This window comes from Mastomys coucha, unplaced genomic scaffold, assembly GCF_008632895.1.
Source record: "Mastomys coucha isolate ucsf_1 unplaced genomic scaffold, UCSF_Mcou_1 pScaffold3, whole genome shotgun sequence".
Taxonomy (NCBI): Eukaryota; Metazoa; Chordata; class Mammalia; order Rodentia; family Muridae; genus Mastomys; species Mastomys coucha.
Window position 1 is genome coordinate 60,795,106 of NW_022196909.1, and position 21,917 is coordinate 60,817,022.

General features: G+C 49.1%; 2 protein-coding genes across 8 annotated transcripts; one reads left to right on the forward strand and one right to left on the reverse strand.

Moving 5' to 3' along the window:
- Positions 1 to 1,471: 1,471 nt before the first annotated feature.
- On the reverse strand, positions 1,472 to 6,035 carry Mad2l1bp (MAD2L1 binding protein). Its single transcript, XM_031347550.1, has 3 exons — positions 5,318 to 6,035; positions 4,689 to 4,951; positions 1,472 to 2,358 (listed from the first exon to the last, which is right to left on the reverse strand). Exons 1-3 carry the CDS (start codon positions 5,370 to 5,372, stop codon positions 1,846 to 1,848), a joined length of 831 nt encoding a protein of 276 aa, XP_031203410.1. The 5' UTR covers positions 5,373 to 6,035; the 3' UTR covers positions 1,472 to 1,845.
- Positions 6,036 to 11,591: 5,556 nt separating this feature from the next.
- On the forward strand, positions 11,592 to 21,828 carry Gtpbp2 (GTP binding protein 2). Of its 7 annotated transcripts, none has more exons than XM_031347545.1 (13): positions 11,592 to 11,712; positions 12,127 to 12,246; positions 15,994 to 16,020; positions 16,706 to 16,890; positions 17,251 to 17,359; positions 17,510 to 17,707; positions 17,951 to 18,125; positions 18,278 to 18,497; positions 18,787 to 18,922; positions 19,070 to 19,128; positions 19,709 to 19,880; positions 20,202 to 20,366; positions 20,599 to 21,828. In XM_031347545.1, the coding sequence occupies exons 2-13, from the start codon at positions 12,205 to 12,207 to the stop codon at positions 20,773 to 20,775; spliced, it is 1,665 nt and encodes a 554-aa protein (XP_031203405.1). In that variant the 5' UTR covers positions 11,592 to 11,712; positions 12,127 to 12,204; the 3' UTR covers positions 20,776 to 21,828. The 7 variants fall into 7 exon arrangements, with proteins under 7 accessions (XP_031203405.1, XP_031203406.1, XP_031203409.1 ...); XM_031347546.1 differs by having other exon boundaries at positions 11,604 to 11,708; XM_031347544.1 differs by lacking the exons at positions 11,592 to 11,712; positions 12,127 to 12,246 and adding an exon at positions 13,132 to 13,704 and having other exon boundaries at positions 20,599 to 20,667; positions 21,181 to 21,828.
- The last annotated feature ends 89 nt before the right edge of the window (positions 21,829 to 21,917 follow it).

Sequence of the window (21,917 nt, forward strand, 5' to 3'; positions counted from 1 at the left end):
AAAAAAAAAGAAAAAAAGAAAAAGAAAAAAGAAAAAGAAAAAGAAAAAAGAAAAGAAAAAAAGAAAAAAAAAGGGAGGTGAACTAATCCTCACTCAGGCAATCACTGAACCTAAATGATAGCCAAGGAGGGGGTGCTGCCAGCAGGGTTCCCAACCCCCACGACTGGACTCGTAGCTTCCAAAACATACGAAAAAGAAACAAAGTAAAAAGTTGGCCTGGTAGCCTGTAATCCTAGCAGAGGTCGAAGGATTGGGAGTTCAAGGTCACTTGATGCTACATAGCAAATTCAAGTAACAAGAAACTGTCTCGAAAACAATTTTTTTAAGAAACGAAAATAAAGGGCTGGTGAGATGGCTCAGCTAGGAAAGCACTGACTGCTCTTTGAAAGGTCATGAGTTCAAATCCCAGCAACCACATGGTGGCTCACAACCACCCATAATGAAATCTGATGCCCTCTTCTGGTGTGTCTGAAGACAGCTACAGTGTACTTACATAATAAATAAATAAACCTTTAAAAAAAAGAGAAACGAAAATAAAACCTAGTTAGTCTATCCATGTGTTACAGTGTTTCAACCATTTCAGACGCATTACTCTTACAACCTTGCATATACCCTACGGACTTTAAACCAGCATCTCCCTCAGCGGGGTGGAGTGCAGACCTCAACTTGTTGCAGACCTCAACTTGTTGCAGACCTCAACTTGTTGCCAGGAGCAAAGGAGGGAGCCTTCCAGCAGAGGAAAGAGATTGGACGGAAGTCTGCATCACAAACTAGGAATAAGAAAGAAGAAAGGGCCCGGAGGTGGTAGTGCACGCCTTTAATCTCAGCACTTGGGAAAGCAGAGGCAGGCGGATTTCTGAGTTCAAGGCCAGCCTGGTTTACAGAGTGAACCAGGACAGCCAGGGCTACACAGAGAGACCCTGTCTTGAAAAACCAAAAAAAAAAAAAAAAAAAAAATTAGCAAAAATCATGGAATCCTTGATGTAAAACAGGCCCAGGCACCAACAAACGATTTCTAGTTGTAGAGGTGTGAACCAGCAAGCAAATTTTGAAGGCGATGAAGATCACAAGTCTGAGGCTAGCCCACGAGACATCTTCAGTGCCTGGAATGTAGCTTAGTTAACAGTGCTTGCCTACCATGAATGAAAGTCTGGATTCCAACCCCAGGACCAAGTAAACCAGGTAGGGAAGCTTATGCCAAGGACCCCAACATTCAGGAAGAGAAGCGGGGTGTGTCTCAAGGTTATCCTCCCCTACACAAGAGACCTCAAAAACAGAGCAAAACAGCAGCAGCAATAACCCTGGAGCCTCAAGGCCAAAAGCCTAAATCAAAAGTGTTAGGGGGCTGGCTGGGCAGTGGTGGCGCACACCTTTAATCCCAACACTTGGGAGGCAGAGGCAGGCAGATTTCTGAGTACCAGCTCAGCCAGGGCTAAACAGTGAAACACAGTCTTGAAAAACCCAAACAAAAACGTGTTAGGGAATTTTAATAAAGCTCTATTCATTTCATCATATTTAATTCATGAGTCATACCCATATTATGGTCTTGGCAACAGTTCTGAAAGCCCATAACATAAAGCAGAGCAGGACCACCTCCATTGGAGTCTACCAACACAGCCTTGCTTTCTACTCCAGAGATCCACCTGGCGTGGGGGCCTCTTGGAGTCAATCCTTGATTCGGGGACCTTGCTTGAGGATAATTATCACAGCCACAGCCACACCCCATCAGTCAGCAGGAGGTCTGGGGAGAAGAGGCACACAGCCAGGACAGAGCCTTCCCCCCTCAGTGCGAAGATGGGTGCCCTGGCACGAGAGCGGGAGAATTCAGCCATTGTCCTTATATGTTCACTCATGGAAACCTTTAAGTGTCACTGGTGCCTGGAACCAAATGTAATCCTCTGAAGCCACGGCTGGGACGGAAGGTCTGCCACAGGACAGTGTCACCGTGAGTTTGTGGCCACGGCTGGGCACCCGGTAGTTCAGTTTGGGTCGAAACCAATCTTCTCCACAGTCCCGGTGGCCCTGAACCATGACAATGGTACCCATGAGTGGGGGAGCCTGCAGCTCACTAAATGCATCGGCCAAGAAGATGGCTCTGAAGAGACGCCGCAAGCAAGCCGCTGTGTTCAGGCCCTGGTCCACACTGAGCGGGGCCAGCCTGGACAGGTCGAGTTCATAGAATTCTTTGGGGCTGACGGCATTGCCTCCGAGAAGGATCAACACTTGTGGCACGAGTGTTCGGGCAAAGAAGTCTTGTAGATGACTGAGGACACTCTCCAGTTCCGCCAAAGCCTGCTGACATTTCCTGTTGCTTGCCTCCGTGGCGAGCCGAGGTTTCTTCCTTGCTGTGTCCTCTGCCTGTAAAGACAAAGAAAGATGGACCTAAAGAACATGATAGACAGGAGTGGGTGGCCTTGGAAGGAATGCCATGGAGATATGACCACTTGGATGGCTGCTGTTGGGTTTCTTAAGGAAGAATTAAGTGAAGGAAAATATAACCACCTCATAAACTCTGATTCTCCTAAGCCTTTGAATAACAAGGACGGTAATGAAGGATGGAGGACACCAAAATGTAAGCAATGAGAATAGTCAGAGGGAAGTGATAGGGCTCAGCAAGTTAAGGGGCTTGTGGCACAAGCCTGGCAACTGATCCCTGGAACCCAAGGCAGGAAAGAATGGCTCCTCTGACCATCACATGTACATTGTGGCACATGTATCCAAACAGACGTGTGCACGCACATACACACAGCAATAAAAAAACAGAGCAGGGTTGGCGAGATGGCTCAGCGGGTAAGAACACTGACTGCTCTTCCAAAGGTCCTGAGTTTGGATCCCAGCAACCAAATGATGGCTCACAACCACCGGTAATGAGATCTGTCGCCCTCTTCTGGTGCGTCTGAAGACAGCTACAGTGCATTACGCCAGAGTGAGCGGGGGCCATCCTGAGTTCAGTTCCCAGCAACCACATTATAGGTCATGGCCATCTGTACAGCTACAGTGTACTCATACACATAAAATAAATCTTAAAAAAAAAAAACATGTAGTAAAAGACTTGGTAGCATAGAAGAAGCAAGGTTTTTGTTGTTATACTGGAGTATAAAAGAATGAGAATTATTTGCTTTAATCAACTGAACATGGCAATCAGAACACATGGTTATGAAGTCTGGAGAGATGGTTCAGTAAAAGCACTTATTCTGCAAGCACAAAGACCTGAGTTCAAATCCTCAGGACCCAGTCACATGCAGCATTGTGCAGCAGAGACAAATCCTGAGAACTTGTTGACCAGCCAGCCTAATGTTGAGCTTCTGATTCAGTGAGATCCTGTCTCAGGCAATAAGGCAGAAAACAGTACCCAGCACCACCATCACCCCTGCAGGAACACACGCATGCACCCACAAATGCACGCACCCACTCACTCAATTACATACATGGTTATTAATACCTGCTTCCTCCTAAAATACTGTGTAAAGAAATGCAGTAAGGGAAGGAGAAAAAAAAGTGTTAGAAAGAACTCCCAGTAAAGAAAGAACTAAGTAATACACAATACAGGTCAGAAGGCAAGAAGCTCGAGAAGATAAAAAGTAGATGGACTCAGCACCAAATGTGTGTGTGTGTGTGTGTTAAGAGAGCTGCCGGGCAGTGGTGGTGCACTCCTTTAACCCCAGCACTTGGCAGGCAGAGGCAGGCGGATTTCTGAGTTGGAGGCCAGCCTGGTCTACAGAGTGAGTTCCAGGACAGCCAGGGCTACACAGAGAAACCCTGTCTTGGAATAAAAAAAAAAAAGAAAGAAAAGGAAGAGAGGCAGGCAGACACCTCTGCGCTCTAGGCCATCCTGGTTTTTATTGGCAGTTGCAGGGTAGCTGAGTACATAGGGAGAGCCTGTCTTAAAAGGGGAGAGAGAGCTCTTCCAGAGGTCCTGAGTTCAATTCCCAGCAACCACATCGTGGCTCACAACCATCTGAAATGGGATCTGATGCCCTCTTCTGATGTGTCTGAAGACAGCTACAGTGTATGTAAAATATTTATTTATGTGTAAAATAAATAAGTCTTTTAAAAAAGGAAAGAAAGAAAAAAGAAAGAAACGTGAAAATATGGTGAGAAAAAGAAATTCAAATGTAAAGAGCTGGTTCAGATCTGGGGATGTAACTCAGTAAAAGACACTTGTCTAGCATGGAGAGGCCTTGGATTCCTAAGAGGGGAGGGAAGAGGAGGGAGAGAGAGGAAGAGGGGGACTGGAGGGAAAGTATAAAGAGGAACAGGGGGAGGAAAAGGAGGAGGGAGGGAGAGAGAGAGAGAGAGAGACACAGACAGACAGAAAGAGGCAGATTGAGACATTAAGGAAAGGCCAGATGTGGCACACCTGTAACCCCAGAAGTCACTGGGGAAGTTGAGGCAGCCAGGACTTGGAAACCAGCCTAAACTACATAGTGAAATCCTGTTTCAAAAAAAAAAATAATTAAATAACAAACTCACAATATCCTCATACAACACATAATAGGAAGAGTCTCAGAAAAAGAACAAGAGAAAAAGGGGAGAGACGCAAGTGCAGAGAAAATGAGGCAGGGAAGCCTTTGCAAAAGCCTAGACTTCCACGGAGGCTGAGAACATCTTAGGTCATTTTTCTACTTCCCCATCATCTAAGAGCCACCAAGTCTTCCCACCAATTTTCTCAGAAAGTCTGTACATTCCTTGGGAGATTTCCGGTAGAAGTGCTTCAGCTGTTCATAGGGCAGAGGGAGCTGTTGGCGTTGGTACATGATATGCTTCAGAAGTTCACAAGTAAACTGGCAGCAGCCTTCCTGGCTCACCGGCCCAGGAAACACCACCGGCACCAGGTCTCTCGGGCAAAAGGGCTCCGCAGGATTGGAAGGTTCCTGGGCTGACGGGATGACGGTCTCAAGATCTACCCCGGGAGCATGAGTTTCTTCCGGCTTCTCATACCAATCCAAATCTAGTCCACAAATGAAAAGGTAAAGAAAGGAGGGTGAGGGTTTCAAAATCAGCGTTAGTCTTCTCATTCCCGGGGGCTCCAAGAGCAGACACTCCCATAGGTGACAGGAAACCTGATCCTGGCCGGGGACGATTTAAATGACATCAGGGCCAGGAGAGAGGGCTTTAGGAGACAGAGACTAAGGCTTCGCTATGAAGTGTCGAGTGGGGGCCAGGACACCCAAAGGGACAGGACAGAAAAAACAATTCCACCCAGGGCGAGGGAGAGACTTGCAGAGACGGGGCGGACTGGGACACCGGGAACTGTGTCTGGAGAGGTAGCAGCAGGGAAGAAACCAGCCCCCAACTTATGGATCCCACGCCTTACCTGGGGCGGCAGCAGGGGACAGTTCCGACAGGTTCTCCTCTCCAGATGTAGCCATCGCTACTGCCAGCTTAGTCCTGCGGTTAAAATAGACACCGCGCAAAGAATCATGGGAAGCTTAAGCTCCACTTCCGGCTCCTAGCAGCCGGAAGGGACTCAGCGCAGGCGCTGAATGGTGGAGATTGGACCCGGACGACTGGAGCCACACCCAGGCCAGGGAGCGCTTGGCCCCTCCCACGTACGACCCAGCAGTCTCCTGGGGCTGGGGCTGCCTTTCTAAGGACGCGTCCATTCACACCTGTTCCCCTCACACCTCACTCGCCCCGCGTCTACTTCAGTGCAGAGCCCTGTCCTAGGTGCTGGAGACTCAGCCGCGCAGGGTCAAGCAACTGTCCAGCCCTATTCTCAAGCGGTTCATCCCTGGCCTGGGACACCTGACTCAAAGCGGATTGGGATAGGGTTAGGTGCCCGAAATGGTGGTCCCCGGGATGTATGTTCAGTGACTGTAAGGTTAACTAGGTAAAAAGGATAAGTGAGATCTTGAAAGATACTCTCTATGTTCAAGGACTCAAGTTTATACTGAGAAGGCTAAGCTGACTCCGTGCAAACTAGCAGTTCAGGAGAGTATAGCTTAGAACTAGATAAGTTCAGGCAAAATCAATCAAACAAACAAACAAACAAAAACAACAACAACAAAACAGGCTTCAGGCAACTAGTCAGAAATTGCCTTGCAACCGGGCGATAGTGGCGCACGCCCTTAATCCTAGCACTTGGGAGGCAGAGGCAGGCGGATTTCTGAGTTCGAGACCAGCCTGGTCTACAGAGTGAGTTCCAGGACAGTCAAGGCTACACAGAGAAACCCTGTATCGAAAAACCAAAAAACAAAACAAAACAAAAACAGAAATTGCCTTGCCTTCAGAAGCTGTCCCGCTACCTTGTCAGCAGCACTTTCCAGACTTCAGCAATGGGTTCAGGCCACCACCATCCTACACTCCCCAGCCCCAGCAACAGTTCAGGAATGTCCTTAGAGAGAGAGCCAAGATTAAGATAGAAATAACCTACCCCTCCCTGGGATTCCCCTAATGTGCTTTAAATCCAGCCTGCGAGCTCACTTCAGGGTCTTTCTATCTTAGTAATGGGAGACCCCAGCATGCTGGACTTCTGCAGAATAAAACACTCTTTGTGTTTACGTACTATTTTAATCTGGAGTATCATTCTTCGGTGAATCAGAATACTATAGAGAGTTAAGGTTTTTAGCAGGGCAATGGTGGTGCATGCCTTTAATACTGTTACTCAGGAGGCAGAGTTCCTGAGTTTGAAGCCTGCCTGAATTATTAAGGTAGTAGTAAAAACAGACATCAAGGTCATGACAGGACTTTCCAAACGATGAAGTTTGAACTTGATCTCTTGTTGGGGGATGGGTAAAGTTTCTCAAAGTAGGGCAGTAAGGAATCCTGGGAGATGTCACAGAGGTGAGGAGGCTTGCTGCCAAGCTCCATGACCTGAGTTCAAACAGGACCCACAAGGTGAAAAGAGAGAACACATTCCTTCCACACAAGGCTCACATGCAAACACAAAGTGGGGAAGTAACATGATTAAATTAACATGTTATGGCTGGGCTTGGCGATACACACCTTTAATCCCACCCAGCACTGGGGAGGCAGAGGCAGGTAGATCTAGAGTTTGAGGCCAGCCTGGTCTACAGAGTGAGTTCCAGGATAGCCAGGGCTATACCAAGAATCCCTGTGTCAAAAAAAAAGGGGGGTTATACAAATCAATGAAGTTCATTTTATACTTGGCTCTATGGACATGGCTGGAGATGCAGGTTCAGCTTGTAGAGTACACGAGTCCTGAGTTTGATTCTAAGCATTACAAATTGCAAACCAGCCTAACTCACGTGACTAACAAACACTTAAATGGATTCCTAAAATGTTTTTTGACGTACTTACAATTTCACCACTAGTTAAAGACCAAATCAAGTTTGCTTGCTAATAAGATGGACGTACTTGTTTCTCTTGTAGAAAGATATATTGACTTGATATTTATTCCCAAGAAACAAGAAATACTAAGCCTTTGTTTTCCATTACTCAACCATTATGCTTCTATAAGAATTTAAACGTTTGGGGCTGGAGAGATGGCTCAGCAGTTAAGAGCACTGACTGCTCTCCTGAGTTCAATTCCCAGCAACCACATGGTGGCTCACAACCACCTGTAATGAGATCTGACGCCTTCTTCTGGTGTTTCTGAAGACAGCTACAGTGAATTATGCTGGAGTGAGTGGGGCTGGAGCAAGCGGGGCCTGAGAGCAGCCACACACATGATGGCTCACAGCCATCTGTTACAGCTACAGTGTACTCATACACATTAAATAAAATAAAAATCTTTTTTAAAGAAAAGTTTGTATGCACTATAAAACGCTACAATTTATAACATATAGTAGTCAGACAAATGTGGTTTTTAGCGGGAAGGATATTTATTTGTTGAGAATTTCATATACCACAGGCTTGCCTCAACCTTGCCATGTTGCTCAGGCTGACCTTGATCCGCAGGATCCCCTGCTCAGTCTCCCAAAGGTCGTGATTATAGTTGGAAAGAGCTGCGCATGGCTTTATATATTTATTCATTTCTGTATTTGGAGACTGGACTTCATTTAGCCCAGGCTGGCCTTGAACTTCCTGTGTAATCAAGGTTGATCTGGAACCCCCGCCCCCCATCCTGTATCTCCAAAGTGCTGGAATCATAGGCTCACAGCTTCTGGAGGAGCAGCCGGTGCTCTTAACCCCTGAGCCATCTCTCCAGCCCCAAAATGTGTACTCAAAGAAGCTTGAACTTGGATCATCCCAGCAGGTGGTGAGAAATTAAGTGAACCCTAGAGATATTTAGAAAGATGTCCATCCAGTGGAGGTGGTGGCGCACGCCTTTAATCCCAGCACTTGGGAGGCAGAGGCAGGTGGATCTCTGAGCTCAAGGCCAGGCTGGTCTACAGAGTGAGTTCCAGGACAGCCAGGGCTACGTAGAGAAACCATGTCTCGAAACAGCAAAACAAACAAAAGACAAATGTTTCATGAATATAATTTAATTTAGTGTTGGGTTTGAAGAGAACGAATAGAAAGTCACCATCAAATCTTCCAGAGGCCGGGCAGTGGTGGCGCACACCTTTAATCCCAGCACTTGGGAGGCAGAGGCAGGTGGATTTCTGAGTTTGAGGCCAGCCTGGTCTACAGAGTGAGTTCCAGGACAGCCAAGGCTACAAAGGGAAACCCTGTCTCAAAAAAGCAAGCAAAAAAAAAAAAAAAAAAAAATCTTCCAGAGGTCCTGAGTTCAATTCCCAGCAACCACATGGTGGCTCACAACCATCTGTAATGGGATCTGATGCCCTCTTCTGGTGTAGACGTCTGAAGACAGCTACAGTGTACCCACATACATAAAATACTTTTTTTTTTCCGAGACAGGGTTTCTCTGTGTAGCCCTGGCTGTCCTGGAACTCATTCTGTAGACCAGGCTGGCCTCAAACTCAGAAATCTGCCTGCCTGTGCCTCCCAAGTGCTGGGATTAAAGGCGTGCGCCACCACCCTCGGCCATAAAATAAATCTTTAAAAGAAAAAAAGAAAAAGAAAAAGAAAGTCTCCATCAAGAAGATGATCAGAGCCAGGCGGTGGCCAGCACTGAGAAGGCAGAGACAGTGGGTGGAGGCTATGAGGCAAGCCCGAAACACAGACTGAGATCCTGTCTCATGTGGATTCCAGGGATCAGGCTTGAACAGGAAGTGCTTTTACCCACTCAGTCAGCTCAAGGTCCCATGGAGTTTCTTTTAAAAGCGGGTGGGGGGGGGGGGCAAGCAGGTTTCTGACTTTAGCACTGTCTTAGGGTTTTACTGCTGTGAACAGACACCATGACAAAGGCAACTCTTATAAGGATAACATTTCATTGGGGCTGGCTTACAGGCAGGCTCAGAGATTCAGTTCCTTATCATCAACATGGCAGCATCCAGGCGAGGGTGTAAGAGGAGCTGAGAGTTCTACATCTTCATCTGAAGGCTGCTACCAGAATACTGGCTTCCAGGCAGCTAAGATGTGGGTCTTAAATCTCCCACACACAGTGACACACTTACTCCAACAAGGCCACACCTACTCCAACAGGGCTACACCCTCTAATAGTGCCACTCACTGGGCCGAGCATATACAAACCACCACAAGCATCCATAGGACCAGCTGTATCACCCAATGAATTATAAAATATGAGATGTCGGCATATGGGGAAGTTAGGAGAAAAAGCAAACCCAGCTTCTCACAGGGAGAGTTTAATGCCTCTCAGATATATTAAGAATACTATTTAGAATAGAGTCAGGTATAAGGGGGTCCTCAGTATGAATGGGGAATAGATAACTCTAGGAGGATGTACAAAACAGAGAATGAGCTGGATCCTGAAGACACTAGTATTTGTCGATTCATGGGAGAGAGAATCTGCGGAGACTACCAAGGAATTCTGGGAAAAGTAAGGGGGGAGAGAGAGAGAAAGAGAGAGAGAGAAGTGCCAGGTCATAGAGATCAAGACTACAGTGTATTTCAGGAAGTAGGGACCAGAGGTCAAGACGTAATGTAATAGCACAATCAATATACCGTGATGGGTGGCTGGAGAGGTGGTTCACTGGTTAAGAGTACAGACTGCTCATGGAGAGGTCCCAGGTTCAGTTCCCATCATCCACTCCAAGTGGGTCACAATCAGCTCCCAGGGGCTTGGACATGTTCTGTTAGCCCTCGAGGCCACTGTACTCATGTGCACACACCCATTCACATACATATGCAATTAAAAGCACTGTGAAGCTAGGCATAGTGTTGCACATCATTAATCCCAGCAGTTGGGATGCAGAAGTAGCCAGAGCTCTGAGTTTGAGGACAGAATGGTCTACAGATCAAGTTCCAGGACAGCCAGGGCTATACAGAGAAACTTATCTCTAAAAATCAAAGGGGGAAAAATAGTGTGGTGAGCTGGAGGTGTAACTCAGTGGTGAATGCTTGCCTAGCATGTATGAGAGTCTTAGTCCAAGCACTGTGTGGGAAATTGATACTAGAATATAATAGAAGATAGAAATCCAGAACAGGATGGTGTATATGTAAATCTTAACATATGAAGGTGGCAGCTTTTTTCAATTAAATAACACAAGACAAACCCAGGTCTGACAGTGGGAGGCTGGTGGATCACAAGTTCAAGGCCAACATGGATAACTTAGCAAGACTGTCTCAAAATGAAAAGTATAGAACAGGTCTATACTTACAGAAGACTGCTTGAGAAACAGAAAGAGGGGAGATCTTTTAAAAATAAACTTAGTGTTTATCACACACTACAAAAAAGGCATGTTGCAAGTAGATTGAAGTAATTTTAAAATATATCTGAAAATCAGTTGGGTATGGTGGTGCTCGCCTTCAATCCCAGCACCCAGGATGCAGGGGCATGCGGATCTCTGAGTTTGAGGCCACCCTGGTCTACAAAGTGAGTTCCAGGACAGCCTGGGCTACATAGAAAAACCATGTCTCAAAAAATGAACAAAACCAAAACACACCTGAAATTCACTGCAGGAAGCTGGCAGAACAGCTCAGTAGAAGAGCCTGTGCATATCAAGCATGGAGGCTCTGGGTTCAGTGGTTACTGTAAACAAACAAACAAAAAACAAACAAAAAAATCAGGGCCAGGCAGATGGCTTAATGGGTAAAGGCATTTGCTGCCAGGTCTGGTGGCCTGAGTTCAAGTCAGGATGAATTTCTGCCCTCTGAGCTCCACATGTACATCATAGTATACACACATACACACAGATTAAATGTAAAATTTTAATATATATTTAAACTATGTGTATATCTGTAATTGGAATTGTGCACCTAAGTATGGTGTTCTCAGAGGGCAGAAGAGGGTGCTGGTGTCCCTGGAGCTGGAATTACAAGGAGTGATAAGTCACCCAATGTAGGTGCTGGGACCTGAACTCTGAACCTCTGGAAGAGCAGCAAGAGCTCTTAACCACTGAGCCATCTCTCTAGCTTTAAGCATAAAAATTCTCAAAATCTCCTCAAAAAAAAAAATACTGGGTACTAATGAGGTTGGCTTAGGGATGACAGGCAATCAAGAAAGCAGAGGGAAAGGTTTGCTCTAAGTCAGAGCACACGAAGGTGACATCACAAAATGCATATTCATACAAAGGTACTAGATGTAAAAGCAAGTGACTCATTACAAGCCAGGAAAAATATCTGCATGTGATGTGTATATAAGCACACACTATATACATCCTATAGGCAGTCACCTTGTAAACAACCTGTCTAGGAAACTAGTCACTCACACCACCTCCACTCCCCACAACTGTGATCTCCTGGCAAGCATCCTGTGGCCTCGCTCCTCACTTCTATCTGTAGGTAGGCCAGGTTGTTCAAGAATGGGTTATGTCATGCCCCACCCCTTCTTAAAGGAGGGCTTCCTTTCAGAATTGGGTAGGATGGAACTGTGTTAAAAAGTGACTGCTGGAAGATCCGTGGATTTTTAAATAATTATCAGTTGAATGCAGTAGTTTCTGGCTGGTGAGATGCCCCGGCTGTTTGTGGTGATAATGTGTGGTCGGGGAGGGGTTGTCTCTTCCTTTCTATTTCCATCCTTTGAGATGTCTGAGTTCTCTAGTGTCCATCTCTAAAAACTCTTCCTAGCAATCCTGCTCTACAGCTATCCTTAATCATACAGGACAACATAAAAGGACACCTGCTTTCTTTCACCGGAGACCCAGGTAAATGGCTGATTTCTAAGGCTTTTCGGGTTTTGGTTCTTTTGGTATATAGCTGGTGTGGAAACTATCCAATGTGGACAGCAAATGCTCAATAGACTCGTCTCCTTCGATGTGAAACTGTGAAGAAGTTATGGACTCAACCAGGTCTGAACTCCTGCAGAGTACACCAGAGGTAAGACGACACTATTGGTGCTCTTACTTTACCGAGGAAAACTTTCAAATTCTGGAGGCAAAGGCTGTTTTATTTCTTGGCTATGTATGAACACCTGGTTGTTTGTGAAGAGAGGGGAATGGACATACTGTGAGTCATGAGATAGCCACGGAGCTGGGATTGGAACCCTGGCGTCCTGACTCTGTGCTCAGCAATTCTGCTTCTCCACTCTGCGCCTTCGGTGCCCTGTGTACTGGTTTATGTCGCTTCGAGAGTTCTAAAGGACAGGAGAGACAGCTTGGCTACAAAGACAAATCAGCAATTCCTTGACGCCCTAGGACAAGTTCTATTTCTGGCTACTTTCCCCGCCCCCTGGTGGTTGACGTAACTGGAACCCCAGCTCCGCCCCAAGTAGGGGCCAGGCCCCTCCTCCGGACAAGTTTGAAACCAAATTCTGTTTTCCGGGATTGGCTAAACTTCAAAACAAAGGGGAGGAGAGATACTTGCTGTAGGCTTCTTCCAAGCCTTAAAGGCAACTGGCTGGTTTATGGGTTCTGGACACGTGTCTGGCCACCGCGGTGCCTGGGGCTGCTAAAACCAACCCCCGGATTGTGCCAGCCAAGTAATAAAGCAGTGACTATGGTGCAAGGGTGGCATAATCATCGTCACAATAACAGCCCTAATTATGCTATAACTACCATCTGCCTCCACCCTAGCTTTTGCCCTGACTCACTCGACAGCACGCCAGCCGTCGGGGAAGAAACTGAGGCAGAGGTGGAGTCAGCAGGCTGTCCGGTCCAACCGCCCGGAATTTTAACTTGTCTGGGATCAGCACCGAGAGGTCAAAACCAGTTCAATTCTGATATAACCCCTTCACCTCCGGTGACTGTCCCTAATCTCAGGCCACAGGGCTTTCCTGCTGCCACTAGAAAAGAAGCCGCTGGCAGTACGGGAAATTGGGTGCAAACTACAACTCCCTTTAGTCTTTGCGCTCAAGGCGCGCTTGCTGCCCACGCCCCCGAAGCCACCTGTGTCTCTCGCATGGCGATGCCTCTTGGGAATTGTAGTTCGAACTTGCATTCTTTAGCACTAAATCTCATAGCCGCGGACTCGGTATCCCTTGATGCCCTGCGACTTTTTCTGACGCGACTAGGAGGACTGGGAAGGCAGGGGCGTGGCCTGCACTGGGCCACACCCCGCTCTCCTCCGGCTGGCCCGACGCGGCGGTGGCAGTAGGGGCGGCGGCAGTGGCGGGGGGGGAGGGGTCGGGCGGGGGGCTGGTGGCAGCGGCGGATGGACTCGCGGGTATCGGAGCTGTTCGGCGGCTGCTGCCGGCCCGGAGGAGGCCCGGCCATGGGCGGAAACCTCAAAGCTCGGGGGGCCGGCGGTAGCAGCAGTTGCGGGGGCCCAAAGGGGAAGAAGAAGAACGGAAGGAACAGAGGCGGTAAAGCCAACAACCCTCCGTACCTGCCCCCAGAGGTGAGCACCTGAAAAGTGGCGGAGCCGTGGGGAACTACTCCTTCCGGTCCTCGAGACTCCAAGGAGGCGGGAGAGAGAAAATTAATCCCCCCTTTCCGGTGTCAAGACCCCAGGGAGGAAGGACTGGGGAAGAGAACCCCTCCTGTTCCAGGACCCCTACAAAGCGGGATCGTCAAGACTGGACGATCCTTTTCAGTGTCAGGACCACGGGGAGGGACTGCCCCTTTCACCTCCATAACCTTTGGATTAGTGGGAACGGGGGATCCTTTCCCCTTGAGAAGAGCAGAGGATGTCTGAACCCCTGGGAGTGGGGAAGGAACACTGTACTGGGAAGAGAACAAGCAGAGTATCCAACGCTTTTCTAAACTTGACCCACAGGGAGAAGGGGAGTAGCTAGGACAAGAGCAATGTGTTCCTTCCCTACCCCTCAGTACCCACACACATAAAACCAAAGAACAGGTAGACATAGCCCTCTTTGCCTTTTCCTTGTCCTGCGGACACAGAGAAGAGTCCCCATGAACCCGCTCTGTGAGTCCTCAAGGCAGAGAAGACTACTTTCCTTCCTCTTAAAATAGGAGAACCCAGTCGGGCGGTAGTGGGCTCGACTTTAAATCCCATCACTCTGGAGAGATAGCTCATTGATTAAGAGCACTGTTTGTTCTTCCAAAGAACCTAAGTTCAATTCCTAGCACCCATGTCTGCAGCTCTAGTTCCAGGAGATCTGACACCCTCACACACATACATGCAGGCAGAACACCAATGTACGTAAAATAAAAATAATGCAAAAAAAAAAAAAAATTCCCACCACTTGGGAGTCAGAGGCAGGGGGCATCTCTGAGTTCAAGGCCAGCCTGGTCTACAAAGCAAGTTACAGGACAGCCAGGGCTACACAGAGAAACCTTGTTTCGAAAAACAAAGATGGGAGACCCCAAGATGGGAAGGGCTGCAGTCATAAGTATGCAGTGGCCATACTTATGACTTTAAGTATGTACCAGAGTGATAGAGGCTGCTGTTCCTGCTCATAGAATTCTGATTCAGTAGGTGAGGGATAGGCCTGGTAATTTGGCATTTCTTACAAGCTAATGTTGTGATCCTAGAACCACAATGGTCTTCGCGAACCATTGGCTAAGATTATCTTTCTGCCATCTTTCTAGTCAGCTATCCTAATTATTCACCTCCAGCAGAAGAGTAGAAAGGTTTCTTTGTTGGTGGGAAAAGAGCTCCTACAGATTCCATGGTGTGGTTGACATTATGGGTAGAGACACCTCTTTAAAGACAGCATTATGACCAAGAGGGACACAGAAAAAATAAAATGGCCAGAGAGGAGGAGTACAGAAACGCAGGCAGACCATAGAAGTAGATCTCATAACCTTTGAGGTGGAGGGTGGCTCGGGCAGGTATGTGTGGCACAACACAAACGGCTGCTGTGGGAAGAGGTACTGTGATGGTTTCCTGGTTTCATCTCACTGAGGCATGAAAAGGGCAGAAAAGCCACAGTGCGTGCACTTTCTGGAGTCTGTCCCTTAGGTTTCCTGGTTTGTTTGTGGAAGTCCCAGCTTCGGACTTCTGCCCCTCTCTCACCTGGGCCTCTTACCTTGGGACATTTGTAGTGACCAGTGCTGAGTTCATGCTTTGGCTCTGTTCCAGAGTCACTGTAGCCTCTTACACTTGATGGCATCAGCTGAGAGGGAGGGGCGAGAAGGAAGTGGTGCCTACCAGATGGATGTCAACAATCTGAACACAAGAAAAAGAAACCAAGCCGGGCGTCGTGGCACACTCCTTTAATCCCAGTACTTGGGAGGCAGAGACAGGCGAATTTCTGAGTTTGAGGCCAGCCTGGTCTACAGAGTGAGAGCCAGGGCTTTACAGAGCAACCCTGTCTCGAAAAACCAAAAAAAAAAAAAGAAAAAAAAGAAAAAGAAACCAAAACCAAATACCCCAGACAGAGGAACAGCCACTGTAGGCCGTGAGGCACGAGTGTGTGTGTGTGTGTGTGTGTGTGTGTGTATGTGTGTGCAGAGATGGGACCTTGTATCTAGATCAGTGCTGAAGGTTTGGGGTCCTGTTCTTAGGTAAATGGCTGGTTTGCTGTATGTTCACAGGCCTTTCCTCAGAGGCCGCACTGGAGCTTAGCATCTGTCTTCCAATACCTCTTGGCAGATGCCAGCACTGGCAGGTGCCACTTGGGCTTTCTTCCTACTTTATATGCCTGAGGTCATTGGGAATTGAGGGGGAAGTAGGGATGGGGTCTGGACAGGATATGGTAAACTGCTTCCTGTTTCTTTTCAGGCTGAAGATGGAAACATCGAATATAAAGTGAGTCTTGTATTGGGGAGGAAAAGGGAATGGAGGGAATGGAGTGGCCCTTGCCAGTGATCTCTCTGATATCCCTCCAACTTCACGGTGCAGCTTCATGCTGCATGGTATCACAGTGAGCTCTCTGAGGCCACTGTGTCAGGGAAGAATCACTGCTAGTGTGGATGGGGGAAGGGTTTTGTTTGTTTGATTTTTTTAAGATTTTTAATTTTTTTCTGGGTTTTTGAGACAGGCTTATTCTGTAGTCTTGGCTGTCTTAGAATTCACTCCGTAGACCAGGCTGGCCTCAAACTCAGAGATCCACCTGCTTCTTCCTCCCAAGTACTGGGATTAAAGGCATGCGCCTTCCACTGCCAGGCAAAAATTGTTAATTTTTAAGTATGTGCTTCTGAGTGTACAGGTGCCCTCAGAGGACAGAGTAGGGTGTCAGATCTCCCTGAGGCTGACATTTAATTAAGGAGGTTGTCAGCTCTCTGGCCTGAGTGCTGGGAACTGAACTTGGGTTCTCTGTGAGAGCACTATGTATTCTTAACTAACGACTGAGCCATCTCTCCATTCCCAGGGGCCAAGGGTTTTAAGTGGACAAAGTTGCTGGCTATTATAGCAGGACAGGAAGGGACCACATTTGAGGTTTGGGAGGAACAACCCTGATTTCTTCGTCTCATGATACCACATCTGTCCTAAGCTGAAGCTGGTGAACCCATCTCAGTACCGCTTTGAGCACTTGGTGACACAAATGAAGTGGCGGCTCCAGGAAGGACGCGGTGAGGCTGTCTACCAGATTGGGGTAGAGGACAATGGGCTGCTGGTGGGGCTGGCTGAGGAGGAGATGCGGGCTTCCCTCAAGACCCTGCACCGGATGGCAGAGAAGTATGCTTCTTCCTCCCCTCCCCCAACTTCAGGGGGGACCCTGCACACCCAGCCAGCCAGGTCCAGAGGGACTTGGGTCGGGTGGGGGCTCCTTCTGTTGCGATCCCCTGAGAAAGAGCCAAAATGAGCCAAGTTGCTGCTCTCATTTCCTCACTGTGCCTGGGCTCCCCACTCCTCTTGATTGAAGATGCTTGTTTCAGAGGAGGTGGAGGCAGCAGAAGCGGGGGAGGGGGTGGTGGTGTCGTAGATTGCAAGGTGGTATGAAGTGCAGTATGTTGTCGGGATCCCTGTGGTCCAGAGCTAGGCTGGACTAGGGTGAGTTTTATGTGAAATATGGCAGCTGTGTCTTTTCTGTGACAGGGTTGGGGCAGACATCACTGTTCTTCGGGAGCGAGAGGTGGATTATGACAGTGACACGCCCCGGAAGATCACTGAGGTGCTAGTACGAAAGGTCCCTGACAACCAACAGGTGAGCGAGCTCTTGACCACTCCCCAAGGTCTCTCCCAGTGAAGGTTCCATGCTGTTGGGCTCTCCATTGGCTCCTCGGAGCACTGGCACCTTTCACCTTCAGTGAGAGGTGAAGTGTGGGAGACCTCACCTCTGCCAATGTCTTCCCAGTTCCTAGATCTCCGTGTGGCTGTCCTAGGGAATGTGGACTCCGGGAAGTCAACCTTGCTTGGAGTCCTGACCCAAGGAGAGCTAGACAACGGGCGGGGCCGGGCCCGGCTCAACCTCTTCCGCCACCTGCATGAGATTCAGTCTGGCCGGACTTCCAGCATCAGCTTTGAGATCCTGGGCTTTAACAGCAAGGGAGAGGTGCATGGGCTCAATGGACCCCGTGGGGCCAGACTCTTGAGGCCGGGCTGGTAGAGGTGAAGCACAGGCTGGGGGTAGGGACCTCTCTCCCTCTAAAAATCCAAGTGAGAATCCACAGAGTGAAATAGAAAATGGGCTAAAGGTTATGAGACTGGGACTGCCTAGGGACTAGACTAGGACCTGGTGACTCCTGAAGGGGTGGGGAGGTGCACAGGGACACTGAGAGCCCTGGCCCCGGGCTAGGTGGTGAATTACAGCGACTCACGGACTGCAGAAGAAATCTGCGAGAGCAGCTCCAAGATGATCACCTTCATCGACCTGGCCGGCCACCATAAATACCTGCACACCACCATCTTTGGCCTCACCTCCTACTGCCCTGACTGTGCCCTGCTCCTTGTCAGCGCTAACACTGGAATCGGTACGAGACACTGAGCAGAGGGGCAGGGCAAAGGGAGGAGCTGACCTCTCTCTCCTGCCCTGAGCCCCCTCAGAGCTGGGAGCAACACCAACTCTTCCTTTTCCTTCCTCCCAAATTCTCTCTCCTGCCACCTGCCTCCTCCTCTGAGGCAGCCGGCACCACACGGGAACATCTGGGGCTGGCCTTGGCCCTGAAAGTGCCCTTCTTCATCGTGGTCAGTAAAGTGGACCTGTGTGCTAAGAGCACGGTGGAGAGGACAGTACGCCAGCTGGAGCGGGTCCTCAAGCAGCCTGGCTGCCACAAGGTCCCCATGCTGGTCACCTCTGAGGATGATGCTGTCACTGCTGCCCAGCAGTTTGCCCAGTCACCCAAGTGAGCCTGCCTCTCACCCTAAAGCCTTAGCGGCCAGGGAAGGCCGCCTCAGGGTCCAGGAGCATAGTGTCCCACCTCTAGGGCCAGATCATTGTAGTTGAGTTCTCTGGCTTTTTCCAGCTTGGGATCATGGGAGGGGGCTAACCTGGAGCTTTGCTGAGACACTAGCTGTCCATACCCCTGGCTGGCTCACTGTCAGGAAGGGGCTCTGCTCACTTTTTCGTGGGTGGGCCTCTGGCTACTGCTTCCTGTCAAGACTATTTTCATCCATGCATTTGTGTCTCCACAGTGTCACCCCTATATTCACACTGTCCAGTGTGTCTGGAGAGAGTCTGGATCTTCTTAAAGTCTTCCTGAATATCCTGCCACCACTCACCAACAGCAAAGAGCAGGAGGAGCTCATGCAGCAGTTGACAGAATTCCAGGTGGTTGGTCAAACAAACAGAAGAAGGCAGGGTGGGGTTGGGGGTCGGGTGAGGGTAGGCCCGGTCCTGACAGAGCCTGAGCATATTTACAAAGGCTGGACCCTACAAGTCTGGTAGCAGGATACTGACAGTTTTCTTTGGCTCTAGGTGGATGAAATCTATACAGTCCCAGAGGTGGGGACTGTGGTTGGAGGAACACTATCCAGGTGACTGCCTTGTTGCTCCCCACTCTGTTCAGCCCTCAGGAGTTACTGGAGACCCCTTACGTGAAGGAGCCCCTGGGGTTGGACTGTGCTCATCCACAGGATGTGCTTGTTTGCAGACTAGCTTTCGCACTCAGAGCTGGAGGAAGTACTCAGCTGCACTCAGTACTCCTGGCTTGCAAGGGGGGAAATGGGTACTGCTGCTGTAGGGGAACCGCCAGGCCCCTAGAACATACGGGGCCTGGGCTCTAGGAAGAAACTGCATTCAGCTAACACCTCAGAGCAGGGAAATGAGGAAGAGACTTAATGAACCACAGGGTGAAACCTAAGGGGGGCTGTTCCTTTAGGGACCTGGTGTTAGCCAAGCCACAGGTATACCTCTGCCAGCCATTACACTGGCCTTCAGAATCTGAATGCTAGGCTGGAAGAGACATTCACCTCCCTGCTTCCTACCTGGAATGTAGGGTTCCCGTGCCCTAATTCAAGGGACATAAGCCCAGAAGGGCAGGAATGCTTTGAGGGACTTTGACAAAGGAGTCAGAGGGAGCTATGCTGACACTGCCACCTGCTGTCTGGGCTGCAGTGGGATCTGCCGAGAGGGGGACCAGCTGGTGGTAGGCCCAACAGATGACGGCTGTTTCTTGGAGCTGAGAGTATGCAGCATCCAGCGCAACCGCTCTGCCTGTCGTGTTCTTCGAGCTGGTCAGGCTGCCACACTAGCCCTTGGAGACTTTGACCGAGCATTGCTTCGCAAGGTGAGGTGGACGAGTGGGTTGGAGAGGGAATGTAAGAGCCTGGAAGACTGGCTACTGAGTAAGAAACATCTGTCTCACAAGATGCAGAAATTCAAGGAAACATGGTCTCTAGCTTAGGAGTGTAGGCCTGGCTATATAGGAAAGGGTGTAGGACACTCAAAACAGGTCCTTAAATTCCCACGGTGCCCTCCTCTTCGAGGCCTTTCTTAGGAGGTAGTCTATAGGAGAAAAGGGAGTTAGGAGTTCTAAAGGGTATAGAGTGGCTGGAAAGAGTCTAATGCCAGGTTTGCCCTTTGTGGACCTTGGACTATTCCTCCCCAGGGCATGGTGATGGTGAGCCCCGAGATGAATCCCACCATCTGCTCAGTGTTCGAGGCAGAGATAGTCCTACTGTTCCATGCCACCACATTCCGGCGGGGATTCCAGGTGACAGTACATGTGGGCAACGTACGGCAAACAGCAGTGGTGGAAAAGATCCATGCAAAGGTGAGAGGGACCCAGCCATGTTCCATTTCTTCAGGGAAAGTCTTATGTTCTGACTCCATACAGGAGGGAAACCTAGCAGCAGACGTGGCTGAGACCCCCTGGTCACAGTCAGGGGGCAGAGCCTGCATAGGGTGGGGAGCAGCCCACCTGGGCCTCACAGGTCAAGACTGAAGGCTGACAGACAATGGGATGGGAGGCCCTGGCCAGGGCCGTGACCACTTTTCTCCTGAAGGACAAGCTGCGGACAGGGGAGAAGGCAGTGGTCCGTTTCCGTTTCCTGAAACATCCAGAATACCTGAAGGTGGGCGCCAAACTGCTGTTCCGGGAGGGTGTTACCAAGGGCATCGGTCATGTCACGGATGTACAAGCCATCACAGCGGGAGAAGCCCAGGCCAGCATGGGCTTCTGAGCCCTCAAAACAGCTCTACTGCTGTTCCTACAATACATGAGGTGACTTCGGCCATGCTGCCCACTGTTGGCGGCTCTGTGTGTTACTAGGCTAGGGAGAGGAGTGCCTGCTGCCGCTTGCTTCCTGCCACATTTCTGGAGAGGTGTCAAGTTTGGTGTGGCCAGGGAAGGGCAGTCCTGAGGGAGAAGACAATTCAGGGCAGTGCTCAGCAGCTGGGCACCCCCCTGGTTGGTTCATTAACCCTGGCAGCTGCATGGTCTTGTCTACTGGAGGGAGCAGAACATAGCCATCTTGGCCCACTATCAGGACTGGGCGTGACTCACCAGTGTGATCTCTGCACTTCAGGAATTGTCAACAACTGGGGTGGCCCTTGACAGCACTTCTTTTTTTATACCTCCTCTCAAGGCCACGTAAGTTACCTATGTCTACCTGACTATGGATAAGACACAGTGCTCCTAGCCATCTGGTGGACCCAGGGACTGAAGAAATGGCACAGAGACCGTGAAAGACTGTGCTCCTATCCTGTGTTGAGTCCCGATGCATATTCCTGCTTCATTTCCCTCTCTCAAGGGGCGTTTCCCCAGATCCTCCTGTCATAGGCCCCACTTGGTGCTATTTGTGGTGCTGGCTCAGGCGTGGGGCTGTCAGGCTAAGACTTGGCACACCAAAGGCCAGCTGCATGTCAATTTCTTCCCCTCCACAGTTATGTTGGCTTCCGTACCATATCAAATAGCATGGTAGCCACAGGACCTGACCCAGTTTGTACATCCTGGGATCCCCATCCCCAATCCTGCTCTTAACATAAATTTTTTTCTTGTTTTAGTAATTTGTAGTAGTGACCACCCCCTTCCCTCTGTTGCTGGGAACCAGGAGGAAAGGGGAAGGTGCCATATTTCCTATTCTAGGCATGGACTCCCTCCTTTCCCTTTGTTAGCATCCTGGGTTCCCATGAACTCAGGGATTTGTTGAAGATTCTCTGCATATAGATATATATATATGTATATATATTTAAATACACATATATATTGTACAGAATAAAAATGTTTTATTGGACACCCTGCTTTTTTGTTTTTTTTTTTGTTTGTTTGTTTTTGGTTTTTTGAGACAGGGTTTCTCTGTGTAGCCCTGGCTGTCCTGGAACT

Bases quoted from the DNA above. Each gene is read 5' to 3' on its own strand.
- Gtpbp2 (XM_031347542.1), top strand. From the start codon at position 13,519: ATGGACTCGCGGGTATCGGAGCTGTTCGGCGGCTGCTGCCGGCCCGGA. The intron at 17,360-17,509 runs GTGAGCGAGCTC...ATGTCTTCCCAG, and splicing joins AGGTCCCTGACAACCAACAG to TTCCTAGATCTCCGTGTGGC. The intron at 18,923-19,069 runs GTGGTTGGTCAA...CTTTGGCTCTAG, and splicing joins AGCAGTTGACAGAATTCCAG to GTGGATGAAATCTATACAGT.
- Mad2l1bp (XM_031347550.1), bottom strand. From the start codon at position 5,372: ATGGCTACATCTGGAGAGGAGAACCTGTCGGAACTGTCCCCTGCTGCC. The intron at 4,952-5,317 runs GTAAGGCGTGGG...TTTGTGGACTAG, and splicing joins GTCCCCTGCTGCCGCCCCAG to ATTTGGATTGGTATGAGAAG. The intron at 2,359-4,688 runs GAATGTACAGAC...TTGTCTTTACAG, and splicing joins TCTACCGGAAATCTCCCAAG to GCAGAGGACACAGCAAGGAA.